General features: G+C 40.6%; 1 protein-coding gene across 1 annotated transcript in view; it reads right to left on the bottom strand.

The window, feature by feature from the left end:
• LOC124141476 (small subunit processome component 20 homolog) overlaps positions 1-26,357 on the bottom strand; it is a 91,814-nt gene that overhangs the window by 65,193 nt on the left and 264 nt on the right. The window contains exons 2-21 of the mRNA XM_048402402.1: positions 24,634-24,714; positions 22,826-22,892; positions 22,381-22,442; positions 21,478-21,548; positions 19,757-19,951; positions 19,061-19,145; positions 18,043-18,102; positions 16,999-17,076; positions 15,753-15,914; positions 13,553-13,708; positions 12,380-12,514; positions 11,156-11,233; positions 10,229-10,413; positions 8,430-8,552; positions 6,729-6,826; positions 5,718-5,826; positions 4,100-4,250; positions 2,714-2,779; positions 1,708-1,857; positions 32-188 (exon numbers count right to left, since the gene is read on the bottom strand). Of these exons, the coding sequence (XP_048258359.1) occupies positions 32-188; positions 1,708-1,857; positions 2,714-2,779; positions 4,100-4,250; positions 5,718-5,826; positions 6,729-6,826; positions 8,430-8,552; positions 10,229-10,413; positions 11,156-11,233; positions 12,380-12,514; positions 13,553-13,708; positions 15,753-15,914; positions 16,999-17,076; positions 18,043-18,102; positions 19,061-19,145; positions 19,757-19,951; positions 21,478-21,548; positions 22,381-22,442; positions 22,826-22,892; positions 24,634-24,714 (2,269 nt within the window). The remainder of the gene's footprint in view (positions 1-31; positions 189-1,707; positions 1,858-2,713; positions 2,780-4,099; positions 4,251-5,717; positions 5,827-6,728; positions 6,827-8,429; positions 8,553-10,228; positions 10,414-11,155; positions 11,234-12,379; positions 12,515-13,552; positions 13,709-15,752; positions 15,915-16,998; positions 17,077-18,042; positions 18,103-19,060; positions 19,146-19,756; positions 19,952-21,477; positions 21,549-22,380; positions 22,443-22,825; positions 22,893-24,633; positions 24,715-26,357) is intronic.

Raw genomic sequence — 26,357 nt, forward strand, 5'->3', positions numbered from 1 at the left:
TCGGTTTACAATGTGTGAGTGTGCTATCTACCTGCTCGCTCTGCTGCAATTTTGAGCTGGTCACCCATGACTGACCAGAAGACATCCTGCTCCATTCCCACGGCGTAACTCTTGACCAACTCCCGGACTGGCTCCCACATCAGCTTGAAGTTGACGTACAGACTGCCCAGCAGGTAGTACAGGGGCACCTGAAATAGAGACACCTACTGTAACTATCGTAACACAGAGACATACAGGCTGCCCAGCAGGTAGTACAGGGGCACCTGAAACAGAGATGCCTACTGTAACCATGGTAACACAGAGACATACAGGCTGCCCAGCAGGTAGTACAGGGGCACCTGAAGCAGAGACGCCTACTGTAACCATGGTAACACAGGGACATACAGACTGCCCAGCAGGTAGTACAGGGGCACCTGAAACAGAGACACCTACTGTAACCATGGTAACACAGGGACATACAGACTGCCCAGCAGGTAGTACAGGGGCACCTGAAGCAGAGACACCTACTGTAACCATGGTAACACAGGGACATACAGACTGCCCAGCAGGTAGTACAGGGGCACCTGAAGCAGAGACACCTACTGTAACCATGGTAACACAGGGACATACAGACTGCCCAGCAGGTAGTACAGGGGCACCTGAAGCAGAGACACCTACTGTAACCATGGTAACACAGGGACATACAGACTGCCCAGCAGGTAGTACAGGGGCACCTGAAGCAGAGACACCTACTTTAACCATGGTAACACAGAGACATACAGACTGCCCAGCAGGTAGTACAGGGGCACCTGAAACAGAGACACCTACTGTAACTATGGTAACACAGGGACATACAGACTACACACCATGTGGTACATGGGCACCTGAAGCAGAGACACCTACTGTAACTATGGTAACACAGGGACATACAGACTACACACCATGTGGTACAGGGGCACCTTAAACAGCGACACCTACTGTAACCATGGTAACACAGGGACATACAGATTACACACCATGTAGTACAGGGGCGCCTGAAACAGACACCTACTGTAACTATCGTAACACAGGGACATACAGACTACACACCATGTAGTACAGGGGCACCTGAAACAGCGACACCTACTGTAACCATGGTAAAACAGAGCCATGCAGATTACACACCATGAATTACAGGGGCACCTTAAACAGCGACACCTACTGTAACCATGGTAACACAGGGACATACAGACTGCCCAGCAGTTAGTACAGTGGCACCTGAAGCAGAGACACCTACTGTAACCATGGTAACGCATAGAGAGATTTTTGGCTAGAGGTCAGCAGTCCCATTAATTTGGAGACATATTAATTTCCAGATTTACAGTAGTACAGGGGCACCTGAAGCAGAGACACCTACTGTAACCATGGTAACACATAGAAACATACAGACTGCCCACTAGGTTGTACAGGGGCACCTAAATCAGAGACACCTACTGTAACCATGGTAACACAAAGAAACATACAGACTGCCCACTAGGTTGTACAGGGGAACCTAAATCAGAGACACCTACTGTAACCATGGTAACACACAAAGCTTGGAGAACAGGAGAAGTGAATTTTAGAATTTCAATATTTCACCGTCTACATCATCTCTACTTCTGGGTACTTCTGTCCATTCAGTCTGTATAAGTAAAACAAATGAATCATGCCCCTCTATCAGACAGATGTGTGATCTAGTGGTTCACCCACCTTTTCAAAAGGCCCAATGGGGATGTTTGTCTGAACAAGCTTGTAATCCAGCTTCTGCAGATGTCGGAGCCTGTCCCTGTAGTTGTAGACGTTGATGTCCACTCTCTCCGCAGCCTGACAGATGTCAAACACTCCCAACTGCTCTGTCTCCTGAAAACAATTAACTGGATAACAACTGTGACCTTACACAAGTAGATATCTTAACTGAGGTCGCACTCCTTACATGGGCCAGTGAGTGAGTAAGTGCGGGTTAGTATCAAAGGCATCACTCAGTTCAGGAAACAGGAAGTCATCATGACTCACAGCATTTCTTTGTTTGATTGTTTGTTGTTTAACGCCGCACTCAGCAATATTCCACCTATATGACGGCGGTCTGTAAATAATCATGTCTGGACCAGACAATCCAGTGATTGATATCATGAGCATTGATCCACACAATTTGGATCAATCATGCATCAACCAAGTCAGCGAGCCTGACCACCCGATCCCGTTAGTCGCCCTGTACGACAAGCATAGTCGCCTTTTATGGCAAGCATGGGTTGCTGAAGACCTATTCTACCCCGGAATCTTCACGGATCAGCATTTCTTTGAGCGTCACAATTCAAAGCGTCAGGACTTTTAACTGACATGACATCAATAACAAACCATCATGACAGGGATGAGGATCACAGTGCGATGAAGATCCAGGGGAGAACAGGTCTTCAGCAACCCATGCTTGCCGTAGCCAGCATCTATGCTTGTCGTGGGATCAGGTGGTCAGGCTCACTGACTTGGTTGATGAATGTCATAGTATCCCAACTGTGTGGATGGATGCTCATGATGTCAATCCCTGAATTGTCTGGTCTAAACTCTATAATTTACAAACCACCGTCATACAGATGGAATATTGCTGACTGCGGCATTACTCAACAAACAAACAAACAAACAAACAAACAAACAGCGTGATGTCAACCACTAAGCTACTCCACCTACCTGTTACCTTCTCAAGTGAAAAACAATAACGTACCTTTTCTTCAACAGGAGGCAAATCTACTGGAAACAGTGAGAGGGTGTGCAGCGAGAGGAGACGCACCTGAAATACAGCCAGAATACAGGGGTCACCTCATGAGACGAACAGACTTGTAACTTGCTTACAGCATCCGTCTGAACAACTCTAGTCGTGTAGATGCTTATGAAAGAAATCTTCTTAACTGAGAGACTGCCACCGTCTAGCGGATGAAGCACCTGCCCGGAGAGCAGAAGGTTGGTGTTTAGATCCCTAGCCATTATCCCAAAAGACCAACTTATCGTTATAAATTGTATATATACCCATATTGTATTTCACAAAGGACATATTCTAGTGGTAACAGCATCTGCCCAATGAGCGTAAGGTCTGGGGTTCGATTCCTGGCCGTGTAATAACAAAAGAATGGTACATAAAAGATGGTACTTGTTGTTACCCTGCCTGGTGCTTGGCATTAAGAGCATAAACAAGGACTGGTCGGCTCAGAGTCAGTATACTGTGTCTGAGTGGGGTATCCATGTTAAAGTCAATGTGCCATAAAAGTGCAAAAATCTTGAACAGGAGGTTAAAACCCCCTACACTGGAACTAATAAATAATCCTCTGCCAAGGACTACTGCAGACATCACGGAAAATGAAGAATGCAACTGAACACAAACATCATTTATATTTGGTGCAAATGATGATGACGATTGATGACGATGCTGAGAATGACGATTGATGATGATGGTGATAATGATACTGCTTTTGTTGGCAATGGTTATTATTCTGTTCTTTATAATACCAAGGGATGGGCAGGATGGCACAGTAAAAGCTATCAGCATGGTATGCTATATTATGGCGGTAGTTAATATATAATGATTTGTAATGGCGCACGCTTACTAACCTATTAAATATTGTATACGCAAAATTTTCTTGTTCTTTGTACAACTTTTATGACATTCATTCTTTCATCGATGCTGATGTTCTTTAGCAAGGTCGGTAAACAATGTACCAGTCATTAGCAACTCAAGGGCAGGCAACTCTATACTATGGCAGTATCACTATTTTGTGGTGTGATACGTGTGGAATATGTCCTTTACATCACTTCCAGTTTTGTATTGTGCACAGTATGCATGTGACCTAGGTTCGGTCAAGGGATATCGTCCAAACAAATGGGTTCTTCACTAACCAATTTCGAATGGACGTAGGAGTTTTTCCACTTTAAATATATTCAAGAAAAAAGTTAACGTGTACACTTAGCCATAACGTACTGCAACGAGTCCTGTATTCAATCAAGTGATGAAATATTGTGCTTAGATTTGCATAAGTAAGCAGTCGACAGGGTATGTGGATTACGAGATTTACCGATGCCATGATAACATAGAGTCAGACAATGAACTGATTCTTACTTGACTTGACCATGATGCCAGATTGACTTGTAGCAAGGGAAGTAACTCCAACAGACATTCCTGTGACACAATGTCATCCCGAAGGTCAAGGGCACATTGACTCAAATACAAGTTGGCCATTTTGAGAACATTCCCATTGTTTGGGTGTTTCCTGAAAAAGAAGGAATGTTCATTCATTATCAAACATCACAAAACAAAGTGTGTGTCTGCAAACCTGAAGATTGAGAATCGACATACCTACAACCAACTGAAGATAGGTGTTATATGCCGTATCATTTAAAACATCTATTACTTCTAGAAGATTCCTATCAGTGAGACGACCTAACAAACTCTCAAGCAAACTTTGACTGCCCAATCAAAATGATTGGTATTTTTGTTCTTGAGCCAATTATATGCCATCTTTCCACAGCAATGATAGTTTCATTTCCTTCATCTTACTTACAGAATTACAGAATTTTTTCGCGTAAACAAAAACCAACAAAAACAAATACTGTTCATCTTGAAACTAACGCAAGTCTGAATTAAATGTGAGAAATGCACGTGGTCTTTGTTCGCATTAATGAAACTTTGCATTCATGTCGTCAAAATATATTCAAACACTCAGTAACAGGATACGTTTTAACTATGTTTATTTTTTCAATTAAGAACTGTAAGTGAATTAATTAACTAAATGTGTGGAGATGTATACTTGGAGGATGGATTAACATAGCTAAGATTTGGAGTGTGGAGTTTTGGAAGTAGAGCACTTGTTTTAAATATATTTTGAAGTTTATACAATTGCCTACCAAGGGAAGGACAAGTGAATCCTGACTTTCCTCACAAGATGTAACCTAGAGTACTTCTGTAATGCAGACATCATATATGCCTATGGTACATTTATATCAGTCACCTTGTTTGTTTGGATAGATATCATTCCACTGGGGAAAGGGTGGGGATAGGGTTTCGGGGATGGGGGGGGGGGGGCACAATTTTGGCTGGGGGTCAACAGTCGTACTAATTTGGAGAATTTGGATACGCGTTAATTTCAAGATTTACAGTATTCCACAATAGTTGTAATTTCAGAACATCCTTTTGAGTGCAGATGTACACAGAAATGACAGGGTATATCAAATATCTTCAACATACACTACTCAAAAAGTGTGCATCTATTGAAAGAACCAAAGACATTATTGTGGGAAGACATGTATAATGAACAAAAGCTATGTGCCACACAATGCCAACAAACAATATGACAATCATCAGTCAGATCACCTGTCCAAAAAAAAATGTTATTGTTAAATAATACATTGCTGCAATTAGGAGAAACCTGTCTTCATGGTGTGTCGTGGAATGCTGTCGACAACCTGCATGTTGCTTGGTAGCCAGCCCGCCGGCCCACACACCCGCCCGTAATAAGCGCCCTGAGCACCATACATTTGACAAATGGGGCACTTATTAAAACCAAATTAAAAACGCACGCATGCACGCACCCAACCACCCCACCCCCGCTCAACCGAGCCCCCCACACCCCCTCCACCAGTGATATTGGTTAGAAGACTGGTGGGTGTCAATGGTACAGTCTGGTGGTAACAATGGGATTCTGGAACAAGACCAAGGTCCCACATGTTGCTAAACCCACCTGAGTAGAGTCTTCAAGTCTTCCCACGAGAGCCAAGTATAAATCTGTGAGTCTTCATTCATGAGTATCATTGTCATTATAACTTGTTCCATGACAAAAAGGAAATTATCTGGAATAGAGGCAAAAACAGTGTATAAAGTCAGTATCAAACTGCACAGTACATCCATCTTTGTTATCAAACTGCACAGTACATCCATCTTTGTTATCAAACTGCACAGTACATCCATCTTTGTTATCAAACTGCACAGTACATCCATCTTTGTTATCAAACTGCACAGTACATCCATCTTTGTTATCAAACTGCACAGTACATCCATCTTTGTTATCAAACTGCACAGTACATCCATCTTTGTTATCAAACTGCACAGTACATCCATCTTTGTTATCAAACTGCACAGTACATCCATCTTTGTTATCAAACTGCACAGTACATCCATCTTTGTTATCAAACTGCATAGTACATCCATCTTTGTTATCAAACTGCACAGTACATCCATCGTTGTTATCAAACTGCACAGTACATCCATCTTTGTTATCAAACTGCATAGTACATCCATCTTTGTTATCAAACTGCATAGTACATCCATCTTTGTTATCAAACTGCACAGTACATCCATCTTTGATATCAAACTGCACAGTACATCCATCTTTGTTATCAAACTGCAGGATTATTTACTTATATCTATGTTAGTTGCATTCAAATTGGTAAATGGTTTGGTGGTTACATTCACTGGTGCTATTCTGGTGAGCATAAAAACATGTATAGAGCCAATTAGGAAATAAAAATTGTAGTGATGATATTTTTTAAAAAGGAGGCAATTATCAGAAATTTATTCTTTTAAATTATGAAATGCTTCACGATATGGTTCATTTGCAATACTTACAGTATACGATTACAATCAACTTTACATACCGGTAAAAAACACATTATTGACCCTTGAAACTAGAATTGTGGCAGTTAGCTAGAACGGTGCCGCCTCCTCCAGTGACATCTCCAGGGAGTCTACTTACTACTGCAGGCGGAGTCATCATCTTCGGCAGCCTCTCTCTTCAGCAGCATTGACCACACCATCCTCATCTTCTCCACAGCAGCATCTCGGTCCACTGGTCTGTTCACAGCAGGTAAACATCATCATAATAGTTTAGCATACATACAGAGTAAACAAAAGTTCATTTGCTTGTTGTTTAATGTTTGTTTGTTTAATGCCGCACTCAGCAATATTCCATCTATGTGACAGCAGTCTGTAAATAATCAAGTCTTGACCGGACAATCCAGTGATTGATATCATGAGCATCAACCAACACAATTGGGATATGATGACACACATCAACCAAGGGTATGATGATGCATAATTAACCAAGTCACGGAGCCTGACCCCCTGATCAGAATCCCCGTGGGGTTAAAGACAAGGCATAATCAGCACCCATACTCAATCTCATTAAAATAAGATCTTAGTTTTCGCTACCGCTAAACAAAGATCTGAGGACATCCCATTATGGGTCACGTCAGAACGACCTTTCGCAAATTTTGACTGACCAATGAAATGACTGACAAGAAATCGACATTAGCCAACCAGAAGGCAGCTTTCTTGAGCTTTACAACACTTGTTTCAAACTGGCGACTACGCTTCGAAACATATTTTGACATTTTCTCGATTAAAAAAATTAAAACTGATAAGAAGAAGATTCTGGAATGGCTTATAGATGGCCTAGTTTGTATGGATATAATCATAAAACCCGTAACTGTCGTTCTGAATAGCCTCTGTTAAATATTTCGTGGTTGCATGGTTTGAAAACACATTCCGACTGTCACTTTCATGATCTGGTAAGCGACGCTCTGATTGGTTGGATGAAAGGTCGTTCTGACGTGACCCTTAATGGGATGTCCTCAGATCTTGTTTAGCGATAGCGAGAACTAAGATCTGATTTTAATGAGATTGCACACATACTGCACCACCAACGCTGTTAGATATGTGATCACTACAAAGGTTCATTCCACCAATAACAAGGGCATATTTTACCACACCTACATGTTTGGACAGGTTACAACAACAAATGCAAAAGTAAGGTTAAAATGTGTAAAGGAAAACTGGTTTTCAGGAAGAAATTGTCTAACCTTTGAACAAGGGCAAGTCCTTCTCTCTTTCCCCACGTCACCTAGTGTGACAAGTTTAAAGGGCATTTTCATGCAGTTACTAGGATGAACATTAGACTGTTCTCATATTTTCAATTGTATTCCATGTTTGTTTGTTTGTTTGTTTGTAACTTAACGTCACACTCCAGCTATAAGATGGTGGCATGTAAATAATCCAGTGATTGATATTATGAGCACGGGGTATAATGACATGCAATCAGCCAAGTCACCAAGCCTGCCTACCAAGGCCCTGTTCCACAAAGACATCGTAGCACTACAGTTGTAAGCCTGTGCACTACAATCGCTTTATGGAAAGGACCCCAGGGCCCACTTGGCCAAAGCAATCTTAGCGCTAAGACTATCATAAGCCTATGTTAAAGTATGGGAGTTACGATCATCTCAGCGCTCAGATCACTTTGTGCAAGTGGACCATGATTCATAAGTCATCTCCTATGACCAGCACTTACGTCTTGGGACCTATTCAAACCCAGAATCCCAAGAACCATGTTTATGAAACTTTGGGTTGGTAGAACTTCAAATTTAAAACCATGCTAATCTGAGATTGTTGTCCTCCCTACCTGCAGTGTGGCAGACAGACGTGTGCAGCCCACAACTTGGCCAGTGAGCTGGTGTCCGACGTCTCATCAAGACTTGTCTCCAGCACGGACAACAAGTACTCCTGGAAACACAGCTTCTTACGACTGGAAGAAATCACATGAATCTTACAGACTACAAAACACACATTAATTCATAGCTGTCCTGAAAAAACTCTTTTGGGTCACAAAAAAGATGTGTAACCATGGTGATACTGGCCAAACCTTTTCCTGTGTGTCTGAACTGAACTGTACTTTATTAACACTCAGGCTACTGTCAGCGGCTTCAGAAGTACAAAATTATTTCAACAATATAATACATAAAAATATGGAATAGATACAAAAACATCTTTGCCAAGCATGCATGCATATTTATACAGATTCACTAGGGTAGCAATATATGTGCAATTCAATAAGAGGACTGGACAGGTGTTACTGGACAGGTTTAAACAATGACATGAGTTACAGAATTTGGGACAATTTTCTCAATGTTCCTTATCACGAATTATTGAAATATACATTCATTTTATGTACATTTTGGGTTCGATGTAGTAGAATCTGTGTCAAAAAATTGTGTCAAGATAGACGCTGTTTCAGTGGACACTGTACAGGTGAGCTAACAAGCAGCTGGACAAGTGCGTTCCCTGTCCTCAGCCCCGCCTCCATCTACACGACAGACACGGGTCCCTAGGTTGTCGGCACACTAGCGACGCTCACAGGAACATCGCCAGCACTGAGTGCGCAAGGATGCTGTCATCACTGGACAGGGAAATCTCTGCACATAAAACTGGGAGGAGAGAAGACCTGTACTGAAACTACATCTTGTTTTACAATCAGTATGCTAACTTGCCAAGTCGGACATGTATATTGATCCTATATATGTCAGGTTATACCCTTAAATTTATTTACTCATCGAGGAATATACTGTAACCATAGTAGAGAACACTAACATCAAACTCCATGCTTCAACTATACTAATGAAATCACTATGACTGCGCCAAAACGTTTTAGTGTACAAGCCAGAACTGTCATTTTCAGATTCTAATGTTAAATTGAGTATTATTAGCTGGGCTTACTAAACCGAACAGAATTTTACTGGACTTTTTAGAACAATGCGATTGTAGCACTACAACTAGCTTAAGTCTATTAAAAGTATGGGATATACGATCGTCATAGTGCTACGATCGCTTTGAGGAACGAACCCTGAAGATTACCATTAGGAATGTTCATATACAATTAAAGGGAGACTAGTATGCACCTGTTGTCTGTGCATCCAGACATTTGTTGATCTCGACAATATTACTGGTTAACAACAGCGTTTTGCTTAACATTGCATATTTTTTACCTGATTATTTTTAGAGGTGGTGTTTTGGTTTTCTATTTGGTAATTATTCTTGTGTGATTTCAATGCTGTCCTCAGCCCCGCCCCCATCTACACGACAGACACGGGTCCCTAGGTTGTCGGCACACTAGCGACGCTCACAGGAACATCGCCAGCACTGAGTGCGCAAGGATGCTGTCATCACTGGACAGGGAAATCTCCAGCAGAGAGTGGGCTCAGTAGAGCTTTATCCCACTTACAGCAATATTAATAACATCGGCAATATAGCAACATAGAAATATTAATAACTTCAGGTATCAAATTAATAACATCAGGTATTTAAAAAAGACAAGAATGGGCTTCATATACTGTACTCATGTGGGGAATCAAAATTGGACCAAACTGGACCAGAGCAAGCTTTAACCACAAAGCTATCAAACTGCCCTATAAAGGGAGATCTCACCTTTTCCCTACAGCCCCGAAATCCAGTGTGACTGGTTTGAATCCCGACAAGTGAGAACCATCCACAGGAGCCTTGACCTTGTGTAGCACCAGGTCTGTGACCAGAGCCAGCAGCGTGTCCTTCACCTCTGACCCTTCACATCCGATGTGGGTCTGGATGTAACTGAGCAGGTTGGGCAAGACGTCCTGGAGTCAGGAAACAGATTACTCAACGGACAACAGTGCTGAGTATCGCCTGGTATCTTGCGATACGATTCATATCATGATACAGACGGACAATATGACTGATATCACGTTACACCACATCAAATAGTAAGAAATAATGTTATCACTGAAATACAGCTCTAAAACCTCTTTCGTCATACATTTCTTTCTTGTTATCTCAAAAACTTTAACAAAGAAAACCACAGGAACAAAACAGTCTTAAATGAAGGGATTGTTATTAAATGTAACAGTTAGAGAGCCCACCCTTGACGACCACGTCCTTGTGTTCTGCCATGCTTATACGTGGCACTATGCTACTTCTGCCAATATGGGAGGTAAGTTTACGCTATAACTGCCGTAAGTATAGAAATTACTTTAGTCGTAGGTCCTATACTTACGACAGTTATAGCAGATGACTGGTGTGTAGGAGTTTCTATAGACGTAAGATTACGATCACTTTGTGAAACAGGCTTGGTTGTTGTTTAATGCCACACTCAGCAGTATTCCAGCTATATGACAGCGGTCTGTAAGTAATTGAGTCTGGACCAGACAATCCAGTGATTGACATCATGAGCATCGATCCACGCAATTGGGATACAATGACATGCATCAACCAGGTCAGCGTGCCTGACCACCCGATCCCAATAGCCTCTGACGACAAGCTGAAGACCTAGTTTCCCCCCGATCTTTACAGGTGTGATATTAGTAGAACTAGAAGCGGTACCTTGTCAAACATGAAGAGGTCATACAACGACTTGGTGAACACACTCAGATCCTTCACAGGAAACTTCCGGATGTAAACCTGGGGGAGATGAAGATACAGATGACATTCAACATTCTTCTTGTCCTCATTAGGAGGCAAAGTACCCAAGAATTCAAATCATTTTCAAATGCCTCAATGTTTCATACATATTAATCAAAGAAGTAAAAGAACACCCAATTTGTTCTTATTTCTGGTACTATATTTAATCTGTCACGCCATGACAGATTAACTTAGGTAATATGAACATGAGGAAAGAATTGGGCATTCTTTAACTTCTTTTGAGTAGTACAGAACATAGAACATCATATTTCATAGAACATCATAGAACATCAATGCTTTAGGTGATGGGATATGATGTGAAATAATAATAATATCATCATTGTCCGTTGTAAAAACGTTCAACAGCCACAGAATATATTGTCAGACTTATCCATATTGCACATATGTGACTTTGCAGTAACCAAGGTTACTCCATCCCAGCAGACTACCAACATCCCATCCATTTGAATCACACTATGCAACTAGACACTGCAAACAAACCACAGGATTCGTCGCAAGGTTTCATCCGTCATCATTTGTCACCCAGTGTTCCCGTTTACTGGTAATTACCTGTTTTTACCGGTAAAATTAGGCTTGGACCGGTAATACATGTGACTCCCAATCCCTGTGGACCAGCAAATAAAGTCACTTATAAATCTTTGTTGCTGAACCATCAGGGTTTCTTCTTGTCTACATTTCGCTTCGCTTCGAGGTTAAATTCATATTCATAGCGACTTAGCCTCAAAATCTTAAAAAGAAGAGAAACTTGTGACTGAACTTTGAGTGGATGACATGCAGTTCAACTAAGTTACTCTAAAGATGACGTCATTGCATTGAACATGATGTTGTAGGAATTAAAACCAGGTAATATGCATTCATGTTTTTATTTGTTGAAAGTTGGAACTGACAAAAAATAGGGGGGAATCCGACTGGTAATTTTAAGCATGTTAAGAGTTCCAGTCCACAGGACTGTCTGTTTCAAAAGACTGCAGGAACACTAAGCCATATAACCATGTCCTATTAAATTGTTGATCAGTCATTTCAAATGTAGTTACCAGTATCTGTGCCAAAATGTCAACTTAAAAGAAGTTTACATCGATAAATCAACACTGTCTCCATCGTGATGTTGTCCTTCACCAACAGTACCTGTGCAAGGATCTTGGCTGTGACTCCCATAGTCAAGCGGTCACTCAGATTGACCAGGATACTTGATACGGCAGTTAGCAGGGGCTGACCAACACACTCCGGCTGGACAGACGTCTTCAGTAGCACAGTCAAAACCTGCAGAGGTTCAACACAAACGCAGTATTTTGTAAGTGTGAAGGTTACCTACCTTCACCTTTGTAACCACATTTTGCAAAATACTGTAAATCATTTGAAATAGCTCAAAAGCTCTCAGAAATGTTCAAGGTGTCAACAATACATATGGGTCTTGTAAAATGTTTTTTCAATATTATAGTGAGTGAGTTGGGTTTCGATGCTGCTTTAAACAGTATTTCAGTTATATCATGGCTTGTCAGCTTAATGTGGGAGGAAAGCCCGAAGTGATGCAGGTCTCAGATGTTTACCACTTCGGTGAAACCCACGAGCATGGGTATGGTGCTGACAAACCTAGAAACATAATCGGGGCGAACAGGGATTCGAACCCACAATCATAGCTTTCTGGCTGCACAGCGAATCGCAGTGCCTTAGACGACTGGGCCACCCATGCCCCCTTTCAATAATTGTAGCAGAATCACGAAGGGTACATGGAGTTTAATGTGTACCCGCGTCAGGTTTTATGCCACAAGCCGGAGGCAAGTAGTATAAAACCAAACGAGGGACACATAATACCCCATGTACCCTGAGTGACCCTGCTACAATGAATTTATCTTACCGACATGATTTAATGAATAAAGAATTCAAACAAATTCCAAATTGATAGAAAACAGCTATTTGAGGCGATTGAGCGAAGGTTAGCTTGCACTATGTTATGTGACTTTCATAGACTCGGGAAAAAACGTGCGGCTTTTTGCTTTGAATAGGGGTATAAGGGATTTATTCTGTCTCTCAGAAATACACGTGCAGCCTGACTTGCTCATGGGAGGAATTTATTCCCAAGGCGGGTCACACAGTATTTTATCAAGATCACGTGGACCATCATTCTGACATGGTAGGTATGATAATGTTTTTCAAAGCACAGGGAACATGCTTTCGCGCTGTTATTTCCTCTGATGCACTGTGTCTGATAATCAAGACCACATACATACATGCATTTGAGCTGAATCTGTTAACAGGTATGTGGTTAGACAATATAACCATAGTAATCCACATGTTCACCTCTGCTACTCGTGATGCATCACAGACAAGCGCCCCCTGGTGGTGGTCAAGCCAGACAGACGTCACACGCAGCAGCCGACACAATTGCTCAGCCTTCACCTTCTGCTTTTGACCTTTCACCTTGACACACTCTTTCTGAAGGTGTGCAAGGCAGTCCTGGAGGAGAGTGAAAACAAAAGTGAGACGAGAGGGGACAAGTATGGTGCTGACAAACCTAGAAAAATAATCAGGGCAAAGCAGGATTCAAACCCACAATTACAGGTTTCAGGTTGCCCAAGGGAGGCAACTGTGCATCGCAAATTGCACGACCTTCGACAACTGGGCTACCAGTGCCCCCTCACCTCTTATGACATGCATGACAAGCAATAGACAGCTGGGCCCACTTGCACAAAGCGATCTTAGCGCTAAGATGATCTGATTGTAGTCAGCAGTGTTATAGTTAGAGCCTTTCTACATGCAAAGTTTGTTTGTTTGTTTGTTTGTTGTTTAACACTGCACTCTGCAATATTCCAGCTATATGATGACGGTCTGTAAGTAATCGAGTCTGGACCAGACAATCCAGTGATGGACATCATGAGCATCGATCCACGCAATTGGGGTACGATGACTTGCATCAATCAAGTCAGCGAGCGTGACTACCCAATCCTGTTAGTCGCCTCTTACTACAAGCATAGACGTACATGTGCACCAGTGATTGATAATGTGACCATCAATATACATGGTCAGCATCTAGGTCTAATTTGAAAGATGGTCTTGTGAGTTGAGGGGCGGTCGGGGCAGCCTAGTGGTTAAAGCGTTCGCTCGTCATGCCGAAGACCCGGGTTCGATTCCTGACATGGGTACAATGTGTGAAGCCCATTTCTGGTGTCCCCCGCCGTGATATTGCTGGAATATTGCTAAAAGCGGCGTAAAACCATAATCACTCACTCACGTGAGTTGAACTTAATCATACAGTTATTCAGACAAAAACTCAATGATAGTTGCTTTGTCGGTATTTTAAACAACTGAATGGACACGTTTGGATAAACATGATTTGTTTTATCAAATACTTAGATATTTCATATCATTCCATGACACACAAAACTGATTCTCATGCTGAGTGCATATCTAACCAGAATCACTGATTTAGCAGGCAGGCAGCTATTTCGAACACTGCATCGATACTACTCCACGTTCGATAGGGATATTCTATATCTGACCATGATACACAACACTGATTCTCATAATATGTCAAGTGTCTATTTAGGCTAAAAAAAGTAACAGTCTTGGTTCTCAGGCACTGCCTGCATCATCATAAAATCTGCTGCATGTTTTGTTCTTATTTCCATTTTAAATTAGATATTCTGTGTCTCGAACACAAGACCCCAGCAGTGAAATGCTACAATGCTAAGGAACATGATTTCGCCGAAATTATTGTAAACAAAATTTGGTTACACACTAGCTTGAACAACCCCACCCCCAAAAAAACACTGCCCACCTGCACTATATTTTCAAAAGCCATTGTATGAGAACCAAATCTATTATTTTTTTAAGCCTTATTATATATAGAATGACATATATGACCATCCCTTTTAAAGTTTAGTGTTATATTTTTATTTGTGACATTTTACGTCACATCTTTGTTTTAGATGACAAAAAACAATAAAAAGCTGTAAACATGAGTTCACAATTTAAAGCATATTCTCTGCAACTCAAAAAAAGTGGTAAGTCCCTGTACTCTTTATGTGTTAAATAGTTTCACCCTCCCTGTTTGTCCTACCAAACTGTTCCACCCAATAGCTTTATGAGGCTTAAAGAAAATAACATAATTGGATCTCAGACAATGTTTTTTGAAAATATAGTGCGGGCAGACAATGTAATTTTTTTGTGGGTTGTTCAAACTAGTATGTAACCAACTAAACAGTTGTGTACAATCAATCTGGGAAAGGGCCTCCCTACATAAATGTATTCCTTGATGAGTAAAATACTGGAATACAGTATTTGACAACCATTGGGACATTTTAAGGATTTTTTTTGTTTTTCTTAAAACTGGAAATGAAACGAAACATGCGGCGAACTTTATGATGATGCGGGCAGTGCCTTAGAACTAAGACTATTATTTTTATTAGCCTTACATGTAAAACATGTTATATAGACACACAAATCTATATAAATGTATATGTGTGGCCTGACTGAGACAATCACATGCATCCTGCCTCACCAGTAGGACACTCCACAACGGGGCGATGTGATCTCTGTTGGTGTGTTCAGCACAGGACTTCATCAGCTGGATGAGGGACTTTTCCACCAGTTGCCATGGTAATTTGTTGGCGGAATCAGACTTTTCCATTGGCCCTAGCTTTGACAGAATGACTGGGAAAATCTGCAAAGTAAATAAATTGACAGACTTTTTGTGTTAGATTTCCATGAGAATCAGACTTAACGAGTAGAAACCTAGAACAATAACCGTGGACTGTACACAGTCAAGCCTCAGCTCCTACAGCAAGCCAGAGACAGGTGATACTGTTTGTTTGTTTGATTGTTTGTTTGTTTATTGCTGAACGCCACACTCACCAATATTCCAGCTATATGATGACGGTCTGTAAATAATCGAGTCTGGACCAGACTATCCAGTGATTGACATCATGAGCATCGATCCACACAACTGGGATACAATGAAATGCATCAACCAAGTCAGCGAGCACTACCAGCTGATCCTGTTAGTCGCCTCTAAAAACATAGTCGCCTTTTATGACAAGCATGGGTTGCTGAAGACCTATTCTACACTGGATCTTCACAGTCCAAAGTACATATAGCCCTACGAGAAGGATCAAAATACATATAGCCCTACGTTAAGGATCAAACTAAAGTACTTATAGCCCTATGAGAAGGATCAAAGTACATATAGCCATACAAGAAGGATCAAAGTACATATAGCCCTACGAGAAGGATCAAAGTACATATAGCCCTATGAGAAGGATCAAAGTACATATAGCCCTATGAGAAGGATCAAAGTACATATAGCCATACAAGAAGGATCAAAGTACATATAGCCCTACGAGAAGGATCAAAGTACATATAGCCCTATGAGAAGGATCAAAGTACATATAGCCATACGAGAAGGATCAAAGTACATATAGCCATACAAGAAGGATCAAAGTACATATAGCCATATGAGAAGGATCAAAGTACATATAGCCCTACGAGAAGGATCAAAGTACATATAGCCCTATGAGAAGGATCAAAGTACATATAGCCCTATGAGAAGGATCAAAGTACATATAGCCCTATGAGAAGGATCAAAGTACATATAGCCCTATGAGAAGGATCAAAGTACATATAGCCATACGAGAAGGATCAAAGTACATATAGCCCTACGAGAAGGATCAAAGTACCGCTAGCACTAGGAGATTTATCAAACATCCTTCCCCTACTGTGTGTAACAAGTGACTTTTATTGAGACCTACCTTTTCTGTTGTGCTGTGGAATTGTTTCTTCACTCCTTTCATCATTTCAAACAGCAGCTGGCCGACCCCTTCGGCTGTCTGATGGACAGATATTGACATGCTACAGACATCAATACTCTCACAAAGAAAGTATGAACATATCAACACAATCAACTTAACACCAAAACAACATACTATTAAATACTCTTAAGCATGTTCACTGACCAAACATCATGGGTTTGTTGCATACACTATGCTTCTCCATCAACCTGGAATACATATACATGTGTAGTGTCACAGTGATGTGTCTACTTGCAGGGAGCTGACCCAAGGAGGCCAGGTATAACCACAGACGTCCAATGAGCCTTACACTATGTATGAATGAACTTGGTGCAACCCCCACCACTGCCTGATATTACAGTAAACTGTAGGGCAGACGCCTGCAATGTTATAACACATGCCGCACATGAACTAGTGCGAGGTGCATGATTTGTGTGATGTAATCTGTGAGTAAATTTGTCTGGATTCCCTCTCAGTGGAACCATCCATGTCTTGATCCATTTGGTGGAATTAGAGACAACATCATAAAGCGGCCATGTGCATTCACTGGAGACTGAAGAATGTTTTGTTTGATTTTTGTTTGTTGTTTAACGCCGCACTCAGCAACATTCCAGCTATATGACGGCGATCTGTAAATAATCGGGCCTGGACCAGACAATCCAGTGATTGACATAATGATCATCAATCAACACAATTGGGATACATGACATGGATCAAACATGGGAAGTCTGACTACCCGATCCCTTCAGTCGCCTCTTACGACAAGCATGGGTTGGAGAAGACCAATTCTAACCCAGATCTTCATTGGGGAGACAAGCATGGGTTGCTGAAGACCAATTCTAACCCAGGTCTTCATGGGGGGAGACATGCATAGGTTGCTGAAGACCAATTCTAACCCAGATGTTCACAGGGGGATGGAGGAACAGAGTATGTACAATAGGCATGAAGCACATGAGATGTAACATGTTTTGGGTTATGTTTTATAACCGTGACAACAAGACTCACATCAGGGTGTTCCTCAAGTGTAGAAAACAGGAAATCCAGGAAACCGCTGTGATCTTTCACCTGGAGCAGAATCAAGTGAATTCATGATAATGCAGACCTGAAACATTTCACACACCTTTTACTCAAACCTCCCTTGACAGATATCCTCTATTTATTATACCTATTGTCAAGTTAATCTGACATGCTTAGTTGCATATGATTATGTAGGATTAACAAGTATGTTGGATAAACGAAATTAAGTTGTATCAACGTTCGCAATCCAAAATCGGACAACTACAAAATAGATAATAACACAAACACGTAATAAAAAAAATGAAAAATGAAATATTCATATTGTTGTTAGATTGGGGAGATGACCGTGGAGTACGCTGATCACTGTGTCGGATTAACGAGACTGATGAATGAGTTACTTCAGTAATTCGTGGCAAATTAGGTGTGTCGGAGTCGGAGCACAAGACTGTTGGATTAACGGGTCAAAATAGCACTGATCTAATTGGTTCCCATCATTTGTGTCGGATAAAACCGATTGTTCCCATCATTTGTGTCGGATTAAACCAACTGTCGTATTAACGAGACTTGACTGTATAATGTTATGCATACATCAATAAATAAATTCCAATATTGCATATAATCCACAGCACTGTACCAAGCCACCAAGCCTGACAACCTGATTCATTAAGTCGCCTCTTACAATTAGCTGGGGACAAATTCAAACCAATAATCGACACAGAGTTCAAAAGAATTTCAAAGACTACTATTTTGCAACATGGTAACAGTATTCTTACTGTTGTACAAATATTTGTGCTGTTCATTTGGATTTGGCTCTGTATACCTGGAACACTGATTAACAAGTTAGAATTGATGAAGATATACCTCGTGTTTTTTAAAATGAATTTTAAAAATATTCTTTATCTCCTGACAAATGAATGATCAGTAGATGTTTAATATTTATACTGCATAATACCAAATAGTTGACACATTACTTCATGAAAACACGCAATCAGGCACTCTTTGTTACCTTTCTCATAAGAAACGCGAAACTCTCTGCGGCGAACTTCCTGATGTATTCCTTGTAGTGTGCAGCAAGCAGGGCCGAGAACAGCCTGCAGGGGAGACAACTCATCACATGAATGCTTTAAAACCAGTTTGAGATATCACCAAGCACGTTTAGCAATATCAATGCTCTTTATTCAGGTAATCCTGAAGTCCTTTTTGATGAACACCGCCCACAGTTCAAAGTAAAATTATGTGAATTGTGATTTATAATTTCACCATTTTTTTGTGTACAGTTTTTCCATAGCTTGACTCAAGGTATCTTGCTTTGAGCACAAAAAGTGTGTCACATGCTTCAACGAAATCCTTTTTCATATAGACTATAGAAGCTGCACTTGCAATGTGTCGTCTTTATGATAATGATGACTCCATAAGAAAAATCTGTCACCATGCACACCATAATTCTTCCTCCCCTAATCTCCACCCCCATCCCATAACACTCAAGGCCCCTTTACTATGAATGTGCTTCCGACTTCTCCCCCCAACCCTCTGCCATCATTCCCATTCCATTCTTTCCACCCCTTCCACTTTCCCCTCACTTGTACCCAACCCTCCACCCCTCTTCCCTCCCTCCACCCTCTCTCTGATGCCAGACCCTTCTCCTGATTCTGAAATTGTCTCTGGGATTCTTTCTTAAAAAAAGCTACTATCAGCAGTTTACCCATAAACCTCCTTGATGTCCTTCGCCAGGTACCGCCAGAGAAACTTGAAGAGGTAGGCGAGGCAGGTGAAGAGTTTCTCCAGGACATCCACATCCTTGCTGATGGAGTTGAGCAGCTGGACCAGGATGTGGAACAAGTCATGGAAGTGCTTGTAGAAGTCAGCCTGGAGATCTCGCGCCAGCTGCACCACAAGGCTGAGAAAGAAAGAGGCAGGGATGATTAGATGAGGTGAAATGGGGTTTAACATCACGTTAGTCAGGCAGCCCAGGCCTAATGCACATTTCTTAATGCAAGCCCACTGCGCCATGCCACAGTTTTAACATGAATACCCCACTCAGACACAGTATACCAACTCTGAGCTGACCAGTTCTTGTTATTGCCCCTTAATGCCAAGCACCAGGCAGGGTAACAAGTACCATATTTTGGTATGATGTGGCCGAGGACCAAACTATCGATCTTCCGCTCTTGCACAGATGATAAGATGGTAGCAAAGCCACAATGAAATAACCGTTACCATGGTTTTTAATTATGACAGTTATATTCATCAAAATACTGAATAATAATTTGATGCACAAAAAGAAAACCCCAACAAATATGCTTTTTCAAACAGTCACACTATTCATCATATATGCTTGGTTGGTTGGTTGTTGTTAAAGGGCAAGTTCACACAGAAATGAACCTATTTTTCTTGTATTTTTTCCACATTGAAAGTGTTAACCTAGAAGTGTCATAGACAAAAATATAAAATTATCACAATTAATTAACATATTTTTAGCATTAAAACGATTTACATTTTTCACATGTACCAAGTGTTCTATTCCATAACAAAAACACCATGGCTTATGCCCCTTGCAATATGACGTCATTGGTGCCAATTGATAAACATTATGACATCATCATGCTTTGTTAGAGCCGCTTCACGTGGTGTAGGTACAGGTGTGTGATTCTAGCGTCTGAGATGCCAGCCAGCGTAGTGTTATGCTGAGTCACCACTGCGCCGGAGTGTGTCGTAGGCCATGTTGTTTTACTGCAAACTGGTACTTGATATCTTTTGCGTTGAGAATAGACAGGGACCTAGTTGAAATGGCACCAATTACGTCATAATCTAAGGGGGATAACTCAGGCCTGTTTAGCTCGAAAAACGAAGGCATCATAACGGCATATCATTTTCACACTATTATGAGCTTCCTACTTTCACTGTGAAACAAATGAGTGTATATTTTCAAACACAGATACTAACTAATTCTAAACTTGTGTTTTGTTTAGAAAAAGAAAGAAAGTGATTTTTGTGTGTACACTTCCCCTTTAACACCGCATTCAGCAATGTTCCAGCTATATGATGGTGGTCTGTAAATAATCGAGTCTGGAACAGATAATCCAGTGATTGACATCATGAGCATCTATCCACACAATTGGGATCGATGACATGCATCAACCAAATCAGCAAGCCTGACCACCCGATCCCGTTAGTCGCCTCTTCCACCCGATCCTGTTAGTCACCTCTTATATGCATAACCAAGTGTGGTGAGACAACAGGATTCACACTTTGTAAATGTTTCAATGAAACTGACTGTATCCCTCAGGTACACTACATCCTGCAGGCTACAGGAAGGATATGGAGTCACTAAACTGTCGGACTATGTAGTTGAGGTATAAGTATAAAATTAAAATACATTAGAGAGAGCATTATCTTGTGTTATGTTCAGCACAGATAGCTTACTCTAGTAGCGGTTCATATGCCATTGTGTTTGGAACCAGCAAATGTTTCTTCAGAGCTTCAACAATGGATTCCTGAAAGAAAATAACGATGTTGTCAAAACATAGTTTTGAATATCACACAGTATAATGCAGCAAAATATTGCAATGACCATATGCACTGACGCATCCTTATCCTGAAACAAGGGCAACAGTCTACATGTACTAACAGCTTTCAAACACACTTCCTGAGCATTGCTGAGAACCTATCATTCTTTATCATTCAAGGTGTAACATATATGTTTATTTCCAAAGGCCCTATACAATTCCACACATATAAAAACATTAATCACAGATATAAGACAGCTACGCGATAAATCTTGTGGTTTATTTAAACATTGTTCTATCATGACGTTTTATCAACATCCCTAAAGAGGCTGCGCCCCTCATGGTTTATTCTCCCTGCAGTGTTTTATTGTACAAAAAACAACTCCCAGTCGGTTTTTTCTTATGTATACAGGAACGTACAATGTTCCCCCATCCCTGACCCAACTAGTAAGTTGTTTAATGTCTAATTCTTCTTTTTATGTTGATGACACTTTCCAGGTTACTATGTTAACTTCCTAGATAGAATTAATCACACATTTATGTAGATTCCATTCAAAAGATCTATAAATAAAGTTTCAATGGCATGATTTCAAGTTCGTTACCGTCCAAGTAAACATGATGGACAATACTATAGAATACATCAGGGTTTTACTTGACCTCAAAAATTAATTTCCAGGGTTCTACACAGGAAATATGAGGGCCCTGTAAAGTAATGAATGGTGCAGTGTACTCTATGGTAAGATTTCATAATTACTCTAAGAACATGACCTTTATATTTCTTGTCAAGAATGTTGTACAATAAATGCTGCATAATACACACCTCATTGTGGACTAGCTGTGGGAAGGTGTGAACTTTCTCTGATATTTCTTGCTGAAAATTGTCTGCAAACAAAACAGAAACTTTAAGATGAAACTGTAAATCATCTATGGAGGTGTACTGGAGGTGTAGATTTACATCATGAAGATAGTAGAAACGAGTGAAAAATATATTTTTGGTCATGCATTGGTGTATTTTCTCAACATATAACCAAGAGATTTAAATAAATCACCTGTTTTCATCGATTCAGCTGTACTACTGTGCTTGATCATACCATCAGTCCCAAACTTTCAATGGTTAGAAATTTTAGAAAAAAGACTCATTGTCACTTACATGAACATTCCCATTAACTTTCAAAACAACATTTTTAATGTTACACTTTTCTTTTCAAGTTGCTTTGGACTCCATCATCGATTTCACCGAATTCAGTCTACCCAAAAGAACTCACTGAAGTGTTCTGTACAGTTCATGTCACTCCAACTGAGTAGTGCTTCCCCAAAATATGTGGATTGGTCCTGCAAATACAAATATGGAAGCTTACACATGTAATATATACTACATACATAAAACACATCCATGTAAAACAGATACGGTTCAAACATAAGCTAACTTCTAATTGTTTACTTTAGCATATTACAAAAACAATCAATGAATGCAGTTTTAAAAAACAATAGTGTATCAGGATTACTGAGATTGCACTTAGAAAGATTGCACTTACATCGTTAATGGCAAATATCTCCTCAAGGTATCGTGCTACAGTAGCAAATACTGACATAATCCTAAATCCTGTCCTACTGCAAACAGTAGCTAATCTACAACAAGTGCATCAGGTGAGGTGAGGTGAAATGGGATTTAACGTCGCGTCCAAGATTATTGCACTTATATAGCGACGTGCATGCACGTGTGTGTGTGTGTGTGGCTGCTTGTACTAGTCCGGACTGATGCCGATTTATAGTGCTAGCTCACTGAGATACCATGCCGCAGTTTAACATGAATACCCCACTCAGACACAGTATACTGACTCCGAGCCGACCAGTCCTTGTTTTAGCCCCTTAATGCCGAGCGCCAGACAGGGTCACAACAAGTACCATCTTTTAACGTCTTTTGGTATGATGCGGCCAGGGATCGAACCCCGGACCTTCCGCTCTCCGGGCGGACGCTCTACCACTAGACCACGGAGGCGGTACACCAAGTGCATCACCTCACACAGCTTAGTATGTTGTTATACATGGTGACATGTCACACAATCTCATTAAAATCAGATCTTAGTTCTCACTATCGCTAAACAAAGATCTGAGGACATCCCATTACAGATCACGTCAGAACAACCTTTCATCCGACCAATCAAAGCGTCGCTTACCAGACCATGAAAGTGACAGTCAGAACGTTTTTTTTCTAATCATGTAACCTCGAAAATGTTAACACCGGGTTTTCTGAACGACAGTTATGGCCTGTACGACGGATTCCGTCAAAATTATCGCCTATCTTTCACTTCAGTGGGATAAACATTTGAACGGAGGAGGCATTGCACAGTACGTGGGAAGCACTGCCATGCAATCTCAACTATATATTAGACATTCCAGAATGTTCGTTTGTACAGTTTTCAAAATTTAACCGAGAACTGTGTCAACATATCTATCAAGCATAGTCTGCAATGGAAGTCGCCAGGTTGAAACGAGTGCCGTAAAGCTTGAGGAAGCTGCTTTCTAATTGGCTGATGTCGACATCTTGTTAGTCATTTCAGTGGTTGGTCAAAGTTTGCGAAAGGTCGTTCTGACGCGACCCGTAATGGGATGTCCTCGGATCTTTGTTCAGCGGCAGCGAGAACTTAGACCTGATTTTAATGAGATTGCATGTCACATAGATTGATGGTTGCAGGTCTCTCATTAGGTAACAAATAAAATAACTTAACTAAATATCAATATGTGTCAAAAGTATTGAGATACAATTCAGGGACTCATCTGGACCCATTCACAAGTCCACAACAAATGTCAGCTAACTTCCTAAACTGTAACTAAACATTTCCCAATTTATGTTGTAATACTTTTAACTAATGTGATGGGGTTTTACTGCTTAGTTCTACATATTACATTTTAATGCACTGAGCATGCTGAGTGCAATGTAAAAATACCTCTGAATTTAAGAAAATAAGAATGTTAAAAAAATGCCAATTATGAGTCCAAAAACAATGAAAAATAATGTTTGAAACTTGATATGTACATGATGAAAACAAACATCTATGTGTACAAAACTTACCTCAACATCATCATCATGGTGTCTAATTTTGTGAATGACATCAATGTTAACTGCAGCAATTCGTTCTGCAAAAGTCTGAAACTAAAAAGACACACAATATCTTTGAACATGTTGAACACATAAATCAAATTTACCATATTTACTGTTTGTATGCAAACAGTATCATATGTAGGGATTAGTTATTACAAACAAAGGAATTAAGACCAAACATGATACTAACCATGCTAATAACAGTAATACCTTGTGTGTTTTGCAAGTTGATTGTATAACAACAAATTAATGACTATATTGATAAATGATTAGATATTTTAAATTATGATGCTGAAATGTAAAGAAATATATATTTGTCATGCTAAGAATTTACTTCATTATTTTTTTGAGTTTATGGAGTGTAAACATAAACATGATAAGAACTGACGCAAACCTTGCTGACAGAGCTTGTAAAAGTCACTTAGTCAGTGTTAACTCAGCGACAGATGACATTACGAAGGAAGGAATCATAGCTATACATGTACATGTCCTGTGAAGATCCGGGGTAGAATAGGTCTTCAGCAACCCATGCTTGCCAAAAAAGGCTACTATGCTCGTCGTAAGAGGCGACTAATGGGATCGGGTGGTCAGACTTGCTGACTTGGTTGATGCATGTCATCTAATCCCAATTACATGGATCGATGCTCATGATGTCAATCACTGGATTGTCTGGTCCAGACTTGATTATTTACAGACCGCCATCATATTGCTGGAATATTGCTGAGTGCGGCGTTAAACATGTCAAACAAGAAACAAACAATCAAAACATGTACATGTATTACTATTGTATATTGTCAGATCAGTGGATGTCGGGTAATAATAGATAGTAGTACATATAGCTACAATATTTATCTACAGCAGATATATCTATATGATAGGAATCTAGAGCTATCAATTGTTATTTGTTCCTCATGAGTGAATGTGGTTATTTCAAGTCACCAGAATTCGTACAAGGAGGGAAATGTTTGTCTCCACTCATTATGGGTTATAGTGAAAACGGCACCTCAGCAAAAAGTCACCGGGCGAAAACGGCACCTCGACTCAAGCGAAAACGGCACCTCGACTCAAGCGAAAACGGCTACTATTGCCTGGCGAAAACGGCACCTTATTTATTTTTTTACCTTGGTCAAATAAGTGCTATTAGTGCTAATTAGACCCCTACTCCAATTTACTTGCCGACTGATTGGGAGGAGCAGTTAACTTATTGTGAAAACACTATACGCTTTGAAGTTTTAAGTACCTTTACTCAATTTAAACTGAAACTGTATTTAAGAGGCCTAACATGGTGCTGTCAGATCACAATTATTCACAATGGCCTTTCGATGTGTTGCATGAGAGAAGAATGTCAGAAAACAACAACATGCTGTGATAACTGTGACCATGTAAATAAACCATATATATTACCACAAAAATCGTTCTTATCCTTATTAAAAATAGAGCTGCCGTTTCCGCCCGACACATAGTAGCCGTTTTCGCCAAATGCGGTGCCGTTTTCGCCAGAGAAATCGGTGACGTTTTGCTGGGGGGCCGTTTTAGCCTGCACCCCTCATTCTCCTAGCTAATCCTACGGTTTATTATATCACAGATATACTGGTAACCCACCAGCTTAGACAGCTGTACATAGAGGGTCAAAAATTCGAAACCGGGCTGAATATTACATACAACATTTGGGGTTTGATATCCCCATCTGCGGA

The sequence above is a fragment of the Haliotis rufescens genome, unplaced genomic scaffold, assembly GCF_023055435.1.
Source record: "Haliotis rufescens isolate VD_foot unplaced genomic scaffold, xgHalRufe1.0.p SCAF_26, whole genome shotgun sequence".
Taxonomy (NCBI): domain Eukaryota; kingdom Metazoa; phylum Mollusca; class Gastropoda; order Lepetellida; family Haliotidae; genus Haliotis; species Haliotis rufescens.